Raw genomic sequence first — 14,695 nt, 5'->3', positions numbered from 1 at the left:
AATCATATGTCAAACACCACACTACATCTCTCTCTCTCTTCCCCATTGGCCATGTCTTCTTTAAATTAAAAACCCCATATGCCTAAAATAAAACCATCAATGTTTTTTTATTATACATTAAAGTAAAATCGATTGTCTTCAATAAACTCTTCCCCTGCGTACTAATGGAGCAATGCCAAATATTTCGATATCGGGCGATATATCAAACCCTCCAAAAACCAATATTTATTAGATATATCGATATATAAGTGGATATATATTCTTTTGTTGATTGGTCAGAAATTTTGTTTTGTATATCAATATATCATAAATATCACCAACACATACCGATATATCATAAATATCACCAATATATTAATAAAAATCAATCAAAAATTGGTCAAAGTAAACAATCTATATCGGATATATCAGTCGATATGTATCGCTATATCAAAAAATCCGACATGTTAGATACAAAATGTAAAATGTGTCAATATAACCATCCGATATATCGCAATATATCCATATCAAATACCTCAAAAACCAATATATATCAATTTCAGGGGGGGGAGGGAATTTCCTTTGCAACAATATATAATCACAATCGTACAGAAAAATACTACAAATAATCAAATACTATTGAAGAAGAAAAAAGCTAAAGGATTACCAGGGTCCTTACTTCTAATATTATGAAAAACAATTTAAGCTCCACCGCCACCAAGAGAAGGAAGGGCCGTTACTTTGCCAACAACAATTGTTTTACCTACCCAAAAAAAAAGATTGATAACAGTTGGAACAAATAAATATGATTGGAATAAACTGATGAACATGGTTAGTTCTACAACCTTCACTTCGAAGAGTAAACCTCCAAAGCTGTGGAAAATCAGAGAACTTCTCAATACATATTATATTATTCACCTGCAAAACACATAACCAAAATCAAATTTATTAGCATTTATAACTCACTAACTGTGCCTTCTAAGAATTCAAGTAAAGCTATTTGGGTAGACCTGAACACGACACACAACAACAGCCCCATTCTTCACAAAAGGAACCTTCTTTTTCATAGGTTTTTTTGCCTTTTGATCAATCTTGCTGTAGCAGAGCAACAATCTCACATTCCTCAACAGCAGAATGAATGTGTAACACCGCATTGTAACCAGCAGTAAAAATTGCCTGGAACATTAAAAAATCTAATTAAACCACCAATTTCGTTCGACAGCCCAAAGTTTTAACGAAGATTTTGGATTTTCGCAAACCTTTCGTTGCAAAACTCAACGAAAAGTCTTAATTTGGAAGAAGAGAAGAATAAGATAAAGGGTTTGAAGAGATGAATTTTTTTTTTTGGAGAGTTGAGAGTGTTTTGTAGAATTGAAAAAAAAAAAAAAAAAAAAAAAAAAAAAAATATCTATTTTGGGTTATGAACAATTGAAATCGCCAAAAAAATGCATAGAATTCCTTTTTTTATGTAAAATCTAATGTGTCAGTTTTAGAGAAAAAAGGGGGACTGACGTGGGTCACTATGAGCATTTTCCACTACTCAGTATTAATGGTCTTTGATGACGTTCTAGGTGTAATAATTAACTTGAAGATACTGGTCACGCTCCCTTAAATGCCCCTTAATTAAACACATTTGGTCTACTAGTCCTTTGTCCTTCAGAGTTGATAGTTGGAATCATAGTACAAAAAATCACGATATATCGTGATATTTGTCAATATTTATCCAGATTTTAAAAAAAGATATATAAATGTATTATGATATATCAAAAAATATCCACAATATCTACAATATTTGCTGATATTTTGGATATATCCACAATATTTGTATGTAAAACAATAAAACAATGTCAAATATCCCGAAAGAGATAAATATATCTACGATACATATCAAAAAATTGAGTATCGATAAATATCCATATCTTGATATTTTGTACTATGGTTGGAATTGTCACTTTACTACAAAATATCTTATCAAACAAATAATTTTACAAGGATGTGATTGCTAGCTCATACTTTTAACTCGTGTTTAGCATTGCTTATTTTATATGGATGGATCGAATAATATTGTCTACAAACCTGGCAATAAACCTCCAACTTCTACTCATTTACATCTAACAATTTCAGTTTACTCCATGAAAATCTGTATACTACAATATCACGAGCTGAACAAATAACAACATCCATAAAGAACATGACTCTGGAGTACATGGAACTTCGTTGGCTCCAAATATCAAAAGGAAACAAATATTACACTGGATTCTAAAGCTTACCACTTGCTAAGGAGACAAGCAATTTCTACTTACAAGAGACCATTTTATAGCTGCACTTAATAAGCAAAATAAACAATTTGCTATCTTTTTCTTTTTTTTTTTTTTTTTGGGTACTTTACTATTTTCATTGCACTTGGGTTGTATTAGGTGGCAATGGGCCATGAAGAAAAAGACACAAGCTTAAAACAAATCATATGTCAAACACCACACTACATCTCTCTCTCTCTTCCCCATTGGCCATGTCTTCTTTAAATTAAAAACCCCGTATGCCTAAAATAAAACCATCAATGTTTTTTTATTATACATTAAAAATAAAATCAATTGTCTTCAATAAACTCTTTCCCTGCGTACTAATGGAGGCCAAATATTTCGATATCAGGCGATATATCAAATCCTCCAAAAACCAATATTTATTAGATATATCGATATATAAGTGGATATATATTCTTTTGTTGATTGGTCAGAAATTTTGTTTTAATTTCTATATCAATATATCATAAATATCACCAATACATACCGATATATCATAAATATCACCAATATATTAATAAAAATCAATCAAAAATTGGTCAAAGTAAACAATCTATATCGGATATATCAGTCGATATGTATCGCTATATCAAAAAATCCGACATGTTAGATACAAAATGTAAAATGTGTCAATATAACCATCCGATATATCGCAATATATCCATATCAAATACCTCAAAAACCGTTATATATCAATAACATATTGGAAATATCGGCAATATTTTCTTCCTTGCTCTAGAGATCAATTCCCATTTGTGATTCCGAAGACTAACTTTAGAAGAAGATTTTAAAAGTACAAAATTAATTAGTATGGGCTTACAAATGACCCCGCCACCTTTTGTAATATATAGAATTAGGGTTTTTGATATTTTTGGGGAAATAGATGAAATTAGGGTTTGGAGATTACAAAGAAGTATTGAAGCGAAACAAATTAACAGTAAGTTGTATTGCAGATTTGCACTGCAGGGAAAATAGTAAAGTACTCAAAGTGAACAAAATGTGATAATACATTGCTTATTCTAACTATTAAGTGGGTGTTTGGTTCTCATTTTTTTTAAAGATTTGCAGTGCAGGGAAAATTTTGGCGTAAAGTAAATCACTAAAGTAAAAGTGAACAAAATGTGATAAAATACATTTATTTTTTCAAAAAATGCTTATTCTAACTAAACACCCCTAAGTGTTATAGCTGTTAAAGAAAGTAGTAATACCCTCCAAACACCGCGAACGCTGGTCTACGTGTTTGGTGACGAGGCATTGATACAACAACTTGCTGATGCTTGGTGTAATCCCTCTAACTTCCAAATACTCTATAAAACGATTGTACAGGTTTTCGTCCACATCCCTTCAACAAATAAGAGACAACCAATGTGAGAGAAAATGGAAACACAAAAGTTTGTAATGGAGAAGACATTAGATGGTAAAGATAACTTACTGAATATAAGGACCCACATAGCCATCTTCATCTGGGCCTTTCACAGTCACTCGGTCAAGAAAAACCACGTCAGGTTTAACAGTGCAGTAAAACTCCAAACAATTTACATTACCCTCTTTAGAAACATTAACAATCAATGTCAAGGGATAGGATGGTTTTGCAGGGACTGAATCTTCATCTATATCGCTATCGCCATGATCAAAATACTTCGTAACACATACATTGGGGATGTGCAGTTTTAGTTTGGGGATTTGCAGTAGTGGTTTAAGAGCTTTACCAGTGAAATCGGGAAGGGGCACTTCTACTTTGACAACTTCATCTAGGTATTTCCTCTCCAACAATATTTTATTTCCAGGGACATCATAAATGTCAAATGGAAATCCCTCTTGAATCTCATCCGAAATTTTAAATGGCCTTTTTTCCTATATATCAAGTAGAAAGAAAATAAGGCAGATAAAAAGAAAAGAAAAAATAACCAAAGTGGGTAACGTACTTTCCCGAAAAATTCAATTTGGGCAATGTACTTGTACTTTTTTTCTCATCAATGTACTTATTAAATTCGTCATTCAGGTAATCTGTTAACTTGTCGTCAATTTGGGTAAGGTAACGTACTTATTAAATTCGTCATTTCTGGTAATCTAACTTCTTGTTAAAATCAGCCTATATAGCAGTCATTTTTTAACAGAAATAGATATATTACACATGTAAAAATGACTGGGACGGCTGATTTGAACAGCAAGTTAACAGATTACCTGAATGATGAATTTAATAAGAGTCCGGATTCAGTGAGGGTAACCGCACAAGTCAACTTGTGTGGGCGCAGCTAATCCCATTAGATTAATTTTGAGATTAAAATTAGATAACGAGACTTTTAATAGTTTAACACCGTTTTCTATTATATAGCTGTCAAAATCTTTTATTTTGGTAACAAGATCTAAACTAATCGACACAAATCCAAAATCCAAAAGAGAGCCCGCAAAAAACTCATCTTCTTCCCTCCTATTTTTTTACCTCTATTCTCCAATTTTTCTTTCAATCTTTAGTTTTTTGAGGAACTAAATCTAACCAAATCCTAAAGACAAAGAGAACGTGGTAATTCACCCCGCCGAAAACTCAATTTCCTAACAAAAATATAAAATATAAAAGCAACCACTTCTGTTGAACCTTCTAGTTGTCCCTTGATTGCGAATTTCACTTTGTTAGTATGACCACCACCATCATCTCGACCCAGAACACTCACATCAACAGCTCTGTCCCTCCCATCGATTCTGTTCCAATTTGAAATTCCACATCTTCATCTGGACTTTTGAATACCTTGGATTTGATTGATGAATAATGGATAAACACATCTTCGCCGCCACTGGAAGGAGTGATGAACCCGTAACCCCTGAGGTTGTTGAACCACTTCACAGCCAGTCAACCTCTCTCGAGGCACCCTTGGTCTATCCAGAACCATAGACCTTAAACTCAACCATAGACTATTCAGGGGTTCTGAATGAGTCAGCATTGGATGTGTGGTTGGTGCCACTGAGGGAGTAGTCTCATGATGTTTTGATGCTGGTATTTGTCCCATTTTCCCTTGTTTGAAACATTCTCTCTGTTCCCTCATGTTTTCTCCTTGTCGGTTCGAATGGCAATGGTCACCACTGAACCGCCCGGTGCCCAAAGAGACACAAGAAGCACGAGTGTCACAGACATAACAATGGCACTGCATTCTCCAGATGTAATTATCCAATCACAGGCAGAGAATTACATTCAAGGAAGCATTACTAGCAAAAAATACGAAAGTCAAGATAAGTTCCACACATCAGTGATTTATCATACCAGATCACAATGCTTCTCTCTGGCAGGATTACTGATAAGCTCTTCCAAGGTTCATAGCATCCAACAATAGATAATTAATACATGTTGTGCTAGTTATTTATGGGTTGACTCTATTCTAGTTAGGGGACAATTCACAGTTGCAACACCTTAGTATCGACGCGTGAGAGTTTATCGATATTTGGCCAAAGATTTAATAACTTATACGGGCAAGGAGATATGATCAGTTTTGTACGATTGTTCGGTTACACCTGCGTGTACATGCCTGCTAGCTAACTTGTTACACAAGTGCACCTTCTCATCACATGAGAGACAAAGAGCAGCCTCATCAGCAACACGGAAAATAGAAGCAACAACACTCTCACAAACGTCACAAAGTGTAATGCGGTACAGCGATAATTTTTCTTCTCTCACCCACAATCTCTTTAAACAATATAAACACTAATAAAGGAAATTTGCTCTTTCAGCAATAGCACTCTCACAAACACTAACAACATGTACTAAATTATTGATCATTCGCCATGAGAAGAAAAAAAGTATAAGAAAATCTAATACGACATTGAAACAAATTATCTAAGAGTGTGGGACGACTTCTTCAGATTGTGGTGGGCAATTCATTGTTCATAATGATTGCTCCTACATGAAAGGAAGAACTGATGTTAGCATATTTAAGTTTGTAAAGAAGAACATCACGTAAAACATGATACATAGATTGCAAAAAAAAGGCACATACCGGTTTGGGTCATTCAAATCTAGAAAAAAAATTCCATGACCTTGATGCGAAATTTCGTTATGCTTAAAAGTTGTTCCCTGTGAAATACAAGCAGTCTACTGTAACCATTTCACCAAAAGTAGTTTATAGAATTAAAGGTTCAAAGCATACCAGTTCATAATGGGGGCTTTGAGAAAGAATAGTAGTTCTTTGGTGATATGCATCACTATTCGCAACGTAATTCTGGTTATCAACAGACCTTCCAAGTTGTCCAAGCATTAGAGACCCCTGTTCATTCGAACATTACTAATTATATTTTGTGAAAACATATTGCAAATATTTGATAATGAAAGAAACAAAAAATAAAAACCTGATTGAATTGATGGAGTTGATTGCTAGGTGCAACAACTGAGAATGGGCATTGCAAATCATTGTCACCCAAAGTTGTAAAACTATGCCCATCCATAGTTGAATATGTTTGCTTGTCTCTCGTGGGGAACTCTGAGAAGTTCATCAAAGTAGCAAAGTTAAACGCAACACAACTATTGTTAACATCATATAATGTCAGCCTAATAATATTACCTCACTCAAAGAACCAAACTCAAAATTTGTTAAGTTGGATGGACAATATTGATGGCTGCCACAACAAACAAATAATATTGATTAGAAAGAACTAATAGTGTAACCAATTAAAGATATGATAGATCAATACCTCCTCCCTAGTTCATCAAGTTTCTGACATTTAATTGGTTGCTCCAAAGTCTCCAGTTGATCATCAATTCTTATAGGAGAGTCTTGCAGACCTTGTCCTACACAAACTACACACCCAAAGATTTCATAATATGTATTATCTTACAACATGAACCAAGTAATAGGACTGCAAGTATTTATTCAGTAAAAAATATAGTTACTTACCACCAATCTCTTGCTCTATTGGTCCATTATGAGGTAGAGCCCTTGTACTGCTACTTGTTGCAACCAAGGTTTTTTATATATATTAGCCAGTATAAAATGTTTAATGGTTCCATCAACATGAAAAAAGTAGTGACTAGCAAATACCTGGAAAACACCTTAGATCTTTTTGATATCTTCAAGTTAGGACTTGGCCTTTTTGATGTCTTTGAGTTAGGACTTCTCTTCTTCTTGGGAGGCTTGTCCATACATGACATGATTCGCTTTTTTCTACCTTTATGCTTAGCAACAAGTGGATCGAGCAAAGGCTTCTGGTTGTGCGAACGAATCTCTGTATATTCTTGGATTTTATTAGCTTTTACTTCTTCGACAGAATCCTTATTTGATCCAATTGACATTTGTTTATATGCAGCTTCCACTTCTTTTCTTGCATTCTGCAAAATCTTAATTGCTACCAAATACATTTCTTTTGATGTTGAACATTTTGCTGCAATATTAATTGCCTCTTGACAAAGTTTGCTATACCTAACAGTGACAGTTTCATGACAATCAGCTTGCATCTCTTCACCATGAGCATCAATTACAGACCCTAACTTAGCGTCTCTTGTCCACCTTTTAATAATGTAATGTGTTGGAAGTTTACGAACATCTTCAACTAAGAAAATCTTCAACACGTGCCTACACAAATAGCCTGCAAACTCAAACAACTGACAGCTACACTTTACAGTTATGTTAGAAGAATCAAATGTGACTATACGAACTAACCGTTCATAGTCTTCTCTCCATACATTGTAAACAACCTTTGAGCCATTCTCTTCAATTTTTTTGTGACGGTAGGAAATACTTTGAACAAACTGATCTTGAAACATTTTAAAGACTGACCTTGTGTAAAACTTCAGTTTAGTCCCTTTTCAATACCAACTGAAAACTTTAAAATTGGTTTCGTATAGTTTGTTGTGTAGTCTTCATCATTTTCTTTCTCCCTTCTGTCTACTACAGCTTGTTCATATTGTTTCACAAACTTGTATAAAGACATTGTTCCTTCAACATAGTCTTTGAAATATGCATTTATGCTTTCACTTCTTTGCGTTGTGTACATAGATCCACAAAAATATCACGCGCATAAACTGATGCCCACTTTTCTCGTTTTCCATACAAATTATCTAGCCATTTGTTCTCCCTCAATTCGTAACTCTCAAGCAGTAACTTCCAGTTAGATTCAAACTCTTCCACAGTCTCATTTCCATACAAACAATTATTAAAATCACGAGTAAAAGTAGTATTTCCCGTAACCGAAGGAGGCAAATGCTTAGGAGCATTTCGTATTATGTGCCACAAGCAGTACCTATGGCGAGTACCCGGCAGAACATATTCTATAGCTCCTCCAATAGCTGACTCTTGATCCGTGAGAATTACTTTTGGTTACTTACCACCCATTGCCCTCATCCATGTTTTCATTACCCAGATAAAAGACTCTTCTGTTTCTGAATAAAGAAGTGCGCCACCAAATAATACAGTCTGAAAATGATGATTGATACCGACAATGGGGACAAATGGCATACTGTATTTATTTGTCCCATACGTAGGATCAAAGCAAACCACGTCACCAAAATGGTGGTAGTCAATCCTAGATCTAGCATCAGCCCAGAAAAAGTTAGTCATACGGCCCTCTGAATCAGCCTGCATTGTATAGAAAAAGGAGGGATTCTCTGATTGTTGATGCTCAAAGTAATCAAGTAGAGTAGCGACATCTCCATTTTCAAGCTTTTTTTGACGTTTTGAGCTTAAAAAATTCAACGCATCTCTCCTATTGAAACCGACATTACAACTCCCACCAGCTTCCTGAGACATGAACTTCATCAAGAGTTTTGCTTTGACACCAGCGGCACTCATATTCTGAACTACTTGTTGCTGCCCACCAGTCATTTTCTTATGAGATCAAAGATTGTGTTTTTTGCTTGGAGTCACTAGATTATGATTGTGCTATTGAACTACTTGTGTGACAACCCATTTCTTATGTCTTTTCCTTATTAACATCATCGCTTTGCATCCTGTTCTTGTATCCGCGCGAACCTTGGTTCTTTCTCCCAAATCTCCTTGAGTATTACGTAATCCTTCAAGAGAGCAGCAAAAAGTTCGTCCAATTAACTCATTCGAACGAGACCTAGATTTACATGTTGATGATCTCCGGATGCTAAATCCCTCCTTTTTCGCATATTGATTGTAAAAATCATATGCTTCTTCTTCAGACTCGAACTCCATAGTAACGTAAGGACAATACTCATTCACCATCTCGTTGTCTTCGGCATACCTACTCGTGATGTCTACTACATCTACATCTTCTTCTTTCATTCCTTCATCTAGAATGTCCATCTCATCAATTTCTATATAATTTGTGGGTTTTTCTTCCTTAAAAAGAAAATCAACAAATGGTTCGGTTAGATTTCTTCGTCCATATGAAAGAAAAATTGGAGAATAGAGGTAAAAAAATAGGAGGGAAGAAGATGAGTTTTCGCGGGCTCTATTTTGGATTTTGGATTTGTGTCGATTAGTTTAGATCTTGTTACCAAAATAAAAGATTTTGACAGCTATGTAATAGAAAATGGTGTTAAACTGTTAAAAGTCTCGTTATCTAATTTTAATCTCAAAGTTAATCTAATGGGATTACTGCGCCCACACAAGTTGACTTGTATGGTTACCCTCACTGAATCCGGACTCATTTAATAATTACCTTACCCAAATTGACGAGAAAAAAAAGTACCATACCCGAATTTTTGGGGAAAGTACGTTACGCTATTTTTTCAAAAGAAAATTATCTGGTTATTAAAATCTTGTGACTCAGTTTATTGAAGGTTCAAAAACTGCTAGAGATGAAAAAATAATATGTTAGACAAGTAAAATGATAAAAATCAAGGCTTTAAACGGACCTGGCTGTTGTCGTCGTCTTCCTCGAGAAGATGGGATTTGGAATCAATACTCTGGTTCGATATAGCAATGGAAGAAGATAGATCCGAGCATAAACCTCTTATTCCATAGTAGCAGAGATTGTTCGTGTTCTTCTTCTTCTTATTGTCCAAGGGAATAGTAGTTGTAGTAGTAAACAAGATGGCAGAGTTGCAGAAATTTCTTTCAGATCTCATTAGGAATCCAGGACGACAAACGGTGGGACCGGATGTCCAAGAAGAAGAAGAAGCTAGTCGGCGCAGAATCGTGCTCAAGCCCATCTGCTCAGCGTAGCCGCAACTAACACTCGCAAATTCTCTTTCAACGGGTTTCAATAAAAACCCTGCCTCAAATGCTCCTCACACGTATTAACATCTGAAGAGTTTGTCTACCCCGAGGATATCCTCATAGGGACGACATCCGATACCGTTGTATCCGAGATCCAACGGTCCGAAAATCAAAAACAAATTCACATTCTCTCTCTTTCTTTTTGTTTTTGATTTTCGGACCGTTGGATCCGAGATCCAACGGTATCGGCACACTCATCCCTATAGGAATATCCTCGGGGTAGCCCAAATCAAAGTTTTATCCAACGGCTGCTGTGAACTAGCTAGCTGTTATTACTTTGTTGTTGCTCCAAACAGATTTACGTTTATCGATGGACCTCTCTAAATAGGGGTGTCAAATGTGGCCCGGCCATAAAACAACCAAGCCCTTGTGCTTTGAGGGGTGTTGGGTTGGGTCAATGCTTAAATCTGAAGACATTACCCGCCCCTCAAGTACTCCACCCTCTCAAGAGGGCTTTAAAGGCTGGGCTTGAGAGTCGGGTACTATGTTATACATTTGATTTACAAAATGAATTTATAAACATTAGTTACAAAGAATAAAAATGTACGCACTTCACAATTAAAACATCAAACTACTAAAAAGCTTATTAAAGTTGTATTACTCAATTAAAATCAAGTAAATTCATTTCATAAAATATTATTATAAAATTATAAGGTTGACAAATTTAAAAGATGAGCGTTATTTTAAGTGATGTTTAGTATATTAATGCTAAAATTAAATATAATGCAAGAATATTCATTAAAATCTATGTGATAAAAGTTGAGTGTTTAACGATGGCCTAGGATGGCCGAGCTTAAAGGAGGGCCTAAGCTTCAAAGTCTAGACCCTTACCCTCCCCTCAAAGGTTGAAGGGGGTAATAGGAAATGACTAGGGCCCATGGGTAATAGGGAAATCATAAGAGATTGACTAGGGCCCATGGTTAGTCAACCCGGTTAACTCACGGTCAAGAGGACCAAAACATAATAAACGATCATTTTTTAACCAAAATCTAATTATGCTATTATTAGGAAGACCAAAACCTAAAATCCCCTGCTAAACATAATACAAGTATGCTCAAATTCTCTACGTGCAATTCAGATTCTGAATGGCAAAGAAAGAGCCCCATGGTATTATATTTATGAACATAGTAGGTTCTATAGTTAAGCTTGTAACTCACTTACTTGAGGTCAAATTTTGTCATGTTTACAGGGAAATGAACAGTAGTGCTGACTACTTAGCTAGCATATCTTCTTCCGCTAATAAGCAATGTACATGTAATATCCACCCCCTCTAGATTCTACACTAGCATAAATTGTAGCTACTAATGTAAGAGGGAAGGTTTATCTCAGATTCTAATGTAGGTCCAAGGGTCAGTCGAACCCAATTAATGCTTCAAAAAAAAAATATCTTGTTCACAAAATTATGTTGTCGTATAGCTTGAGAAAAATTTGTACCCATGCCTAAACATTTTAGCATGTTATCACAATAGAGCTGAAATATTCTCTTGGGAAACCTTGTAGTGAGAAGGATTTTTATAGAATTTTTTACACTACACTTGAATTCTTTTTACCTTAACTTACAAATTATGTAAACTCGACTTTTAAACACTTACACAAAGATAATTAGAAGAGAGAAAGAATTGTGGAGAGTTAAATTCACTCATGTTAAAAGTAACTACCATTTTTGAGGACTTCATCACTGCATCTCTAACCTTTCTTGGGTTCATAGAATTGCAATGCATGAAGCCATCCGTGACTGTGTATCCCTCAAGCTCATCATTGAACACATCCAGAAAACATGTGGACTCTATCCAATCATTAACGTTCCAACGACGTTGTATAAGGACAATACAACTTGTATACAACAACTCAAGACTGGATATATCAAAGGCGATCGAACAAAGCATATTTTACCAAAGTTTTTTTTTACACTAATGAGCTAAGGGGAAAGTTTACAATTAACATTCAACAAATTTGTTCTGCTGACAATCTAGCTGATTTGTTTACAAAGGCATTACCAGGAACAACCTTTAAGAAACTAGTACATGGTATTGGCCTACAGCGGCTCAGTGACATCTTGCAAAAGAATGCTTAAGTATTTCTTGCACTTATCAAGGGGAGTAACGGAACAAGGGGAGCATCCTATAGAATATGCGTTGTACTTTTTTTCCTTAGTTATGGTTTTGTCCCAATGGGTTTTCCTAACAAGGTTTTAATAAGGCAGTATTATGCAATTCCCAAAGTAATTCAATTCAATGATCCTGAAGAATGTTGTACTCTTTTTCCTTCGCTATGGTTTTGTCCCACTGGGTTTTCCTAGCAAGGTTCTAACAAGACAATTGTTATTAAATACTGATAGAGCATCCAAAAGAATGCTAGGGAAGCAAGTTACACATTTCAATTCGATCTGATTTTTCTCAAAAGATTTTCCAATCAAGATTTCGACAAGACAATGTTTCTAATTATATACTGGCGATCACTCAAGGGGGAGTGTTATGAAAGTAAACACAGTAATGAGTGATCCTATACAACACATGTTGTCTTAAGTGTAATAGTTATGTTACTATACAAAACATGATATCTTAAGTGTAATAGTTCTACACCACTATACAAAGCATGAAATCATGAGTATAATAGTTCTACTTTGTAAACTATAAATTGGTCCTCAAGTGAATAAGAAATATATCCCAAGTTTGATGTTAATTCTTCTCTCTAGTTTCATTCTTTTACAACAGTAGACATTTTATTTTATATAATTTTGCTACTTATAAGTGCCAAAAGTGTAAGTAGGAAAAATTGACTTACAAAAACTTATAATTAAGTAGCAAGCACTTATAAGAGGGTGTTTGGCAACACCTCCAAAAGCCACTTCTTGGCTTTCTAGGACAAAAGCCAAAAGCACGTTTAGCTATATTAGAAAGTTAAGAATATAAAAAGTGGAAAAGCAAAACAATTGTCTTTTTGAAAAACCCAAAAACTGATTTTTGGGTAGTCTGTTTTGGTTGCTTTCTCCTTTTGTCTACCCGATCCCACATTCTTACAAGCCGTTCCGCCTCAACAGGTCGAGGGCTCGACTCCTTCCTCTAACATTTTCTTTGTTTTTTTTTTATTTCTTGTTTTATTTTCATTCATTGTCCATGTACTAAAATATAAAATTAAGTTGTGCATGGTGAGAATTGAACCCCGAGCAAACACAAAACCTATGAGATGTCTTTCCACTTTCCTAACTAGTTTTTGTATTAGGGCATCTCCAATGGAGAGTGTATATATACACTTCCACATAAGTGCCACATAGGTGCCACTAGGATTTTATGACCCCTCTTACACATTAATAGTTTCCACATCCAAAATGGTATCCAATGCAACAAAGTTTAAGAGTTTCTAAAATTAAAAAACTGAGAAAAAACGACGGTCAAAGTCCGTCGCAAGTGGTTTAACTAAAAAAAGAAATAAAACGCACGTCACTTTCACTTTGAGTAACATCCGTAGTTTATTAAAACTGGCCCAACCAATAAATGACGGTCTATATCCGTCGTAAACATTACAATTTAAAAAAAAAAAAAAAACAGACGTGAGTTTAAGTGACGTCCGAATTTATTTTTAATTGGGACGTACTTCAAGTGGCGCCCGAGATGTTTGTTAACTAATAGCCGGATGAGAAATTCCCTACCCCCTCTATTAACTATTAACTTATCACCTAAGATTTACACCCCCCATTGGAAACATGTTTTTGACATTTAGAGTATAAATTTTACACTTTAAACAATTTACACCCTCCATTGGAGATGCCCTTAATAGTTAGAGACAATACAATATGTATACAAGTCATTGACTCATTGGGAACCAAACAAATTCATTTTATAAAGTGCTAATTATGAAACATTTTTTAAGTGTAAGCCAAACAAACTTTTAACTACATGCCTTTTTATTTTCAGCTTTTTAGAGATAGAAGTTGTGATTTGCCACACTTATGCTTTACATAAATTGAAAAATTTTAAAAGGACTTCATAGCTTGATAGCTTTTGGTTTTTTTTGAGTTGCCAAACCCCCTAAGTATTAGTAGTAAACACTTATAAGTAGCAAAAGACAAACACCCCCTAAGATTTTTGTTACTTTAAATTGCAGCTAGATATAAATGGTTAATTAGACTAAACCCTCTAAAGTTTGTACTAGTTTAGATTAAACCCTCTATTGTTTAAATCATTAGACTTAAATACCCATTATGGTTGATGTTTCACTTAATTCCAAAACTGCCCCTATTATTTTTTT

At 34.8% G+C, this 14,695-nt stretch overlaps 1 protein-coding gene and 1 pseudogene across 4 annotated transcripts; both read right to left on the bottom strand.

The window, feature by feature from the left end:
• Window positions 1-574: 574 nt before the first annotated feature.
• On the bottom strand, window positions 575-10,479 carry LOC147498917 (uncharacterized). Of its 4 annotated transcripts, XR_015195641.1 has the most exons (5): window positions 10,084-10,479; window positions 3,712-4,133; window positions 3,488-3,621; window positions 990-1,155; window positions 575-897 (listed from the first exon to the last, which is right to left on the bottom strand). XR_015195641.1 is itself a non-coding variant. In XM_086560762.1 (4 exons), the coding sequence occupies exons 1-4, from the start codon at window positions 10,378-10,380 to the stop codon at window positions 1,103-1,105; spliced, it is 906 nt and encodes a 301-aa protein (XP_086416888.1). In that variant the 5' UTR covers window positions 10,381-10,479; the 3' UTR covers window positions 823-1,102. The 4 variants fall into 4 exon arrangements, 3 of the variants coding, with proteins under 3 accessions (XP_086416888.1, XP_086416890.1, XP_086416889.1); XM_086560762.1 differs by having other exon boundaries at window positions 823-1,155; XM_086560764.1 differs by lacking the exons at window positions 575-897; window positions 990-1,155 and adding an exon at window positions 3,196-3,302 and having other exon boundaries at window positions 3,451-3,621.
• On the bottom strand, window positions 4,948-9,529 carry LOC147498918 (protein FAR1-RELATED SEQUENCE 5-like; annotated as a pseudogene).
• Window positions 10,480-14,695: the final 4,216 nt, after the last annotated feature.

The sequence above is a fragment of the Coptis chinensis genome, chromosome 5 (genome assembly GCF_015680905.1).
Source record: "Coptis chinensis isolate HL-2020 chromosome 5, ASM1568090v1, whole genome shotgun sequence".
Lineage (NCBI taxonomy): Eukaryota > Viridiplantae > Streptophyta > Magnoliopsida > Ranunculales > Ranunculaceae > Coptis > Coptis chinensis.
The sequence above is the reverse complement of the archived record's forward strand: the minus strand, read 5'-3'. Positions and strand labels throughout refer to the sequence as shown.

Coding starts and splice junctions, on each gene's coding strand:
- LOC147498917 (XM_086560762.1), bottom strand. CDS start 10,380: ATGGGCTTGAGCACGATTCTGCGCCGACTAGCTTCTTCTTCTTCTTGG. Junction 4,134..10,083: donor AAGACGACGACAACAGCCAG/GTCCGTTTAAAG, acceptor CTTGATATATAG/GAAAAAAGGCCATTTAAAAT. Junction 3,622..3,711: donor TATGTGGGTCCTTATATTCA/GTAAGTTATCTT, acceptor TATTTGTTGAAG/GGATGTGGACGAAAACCTGT.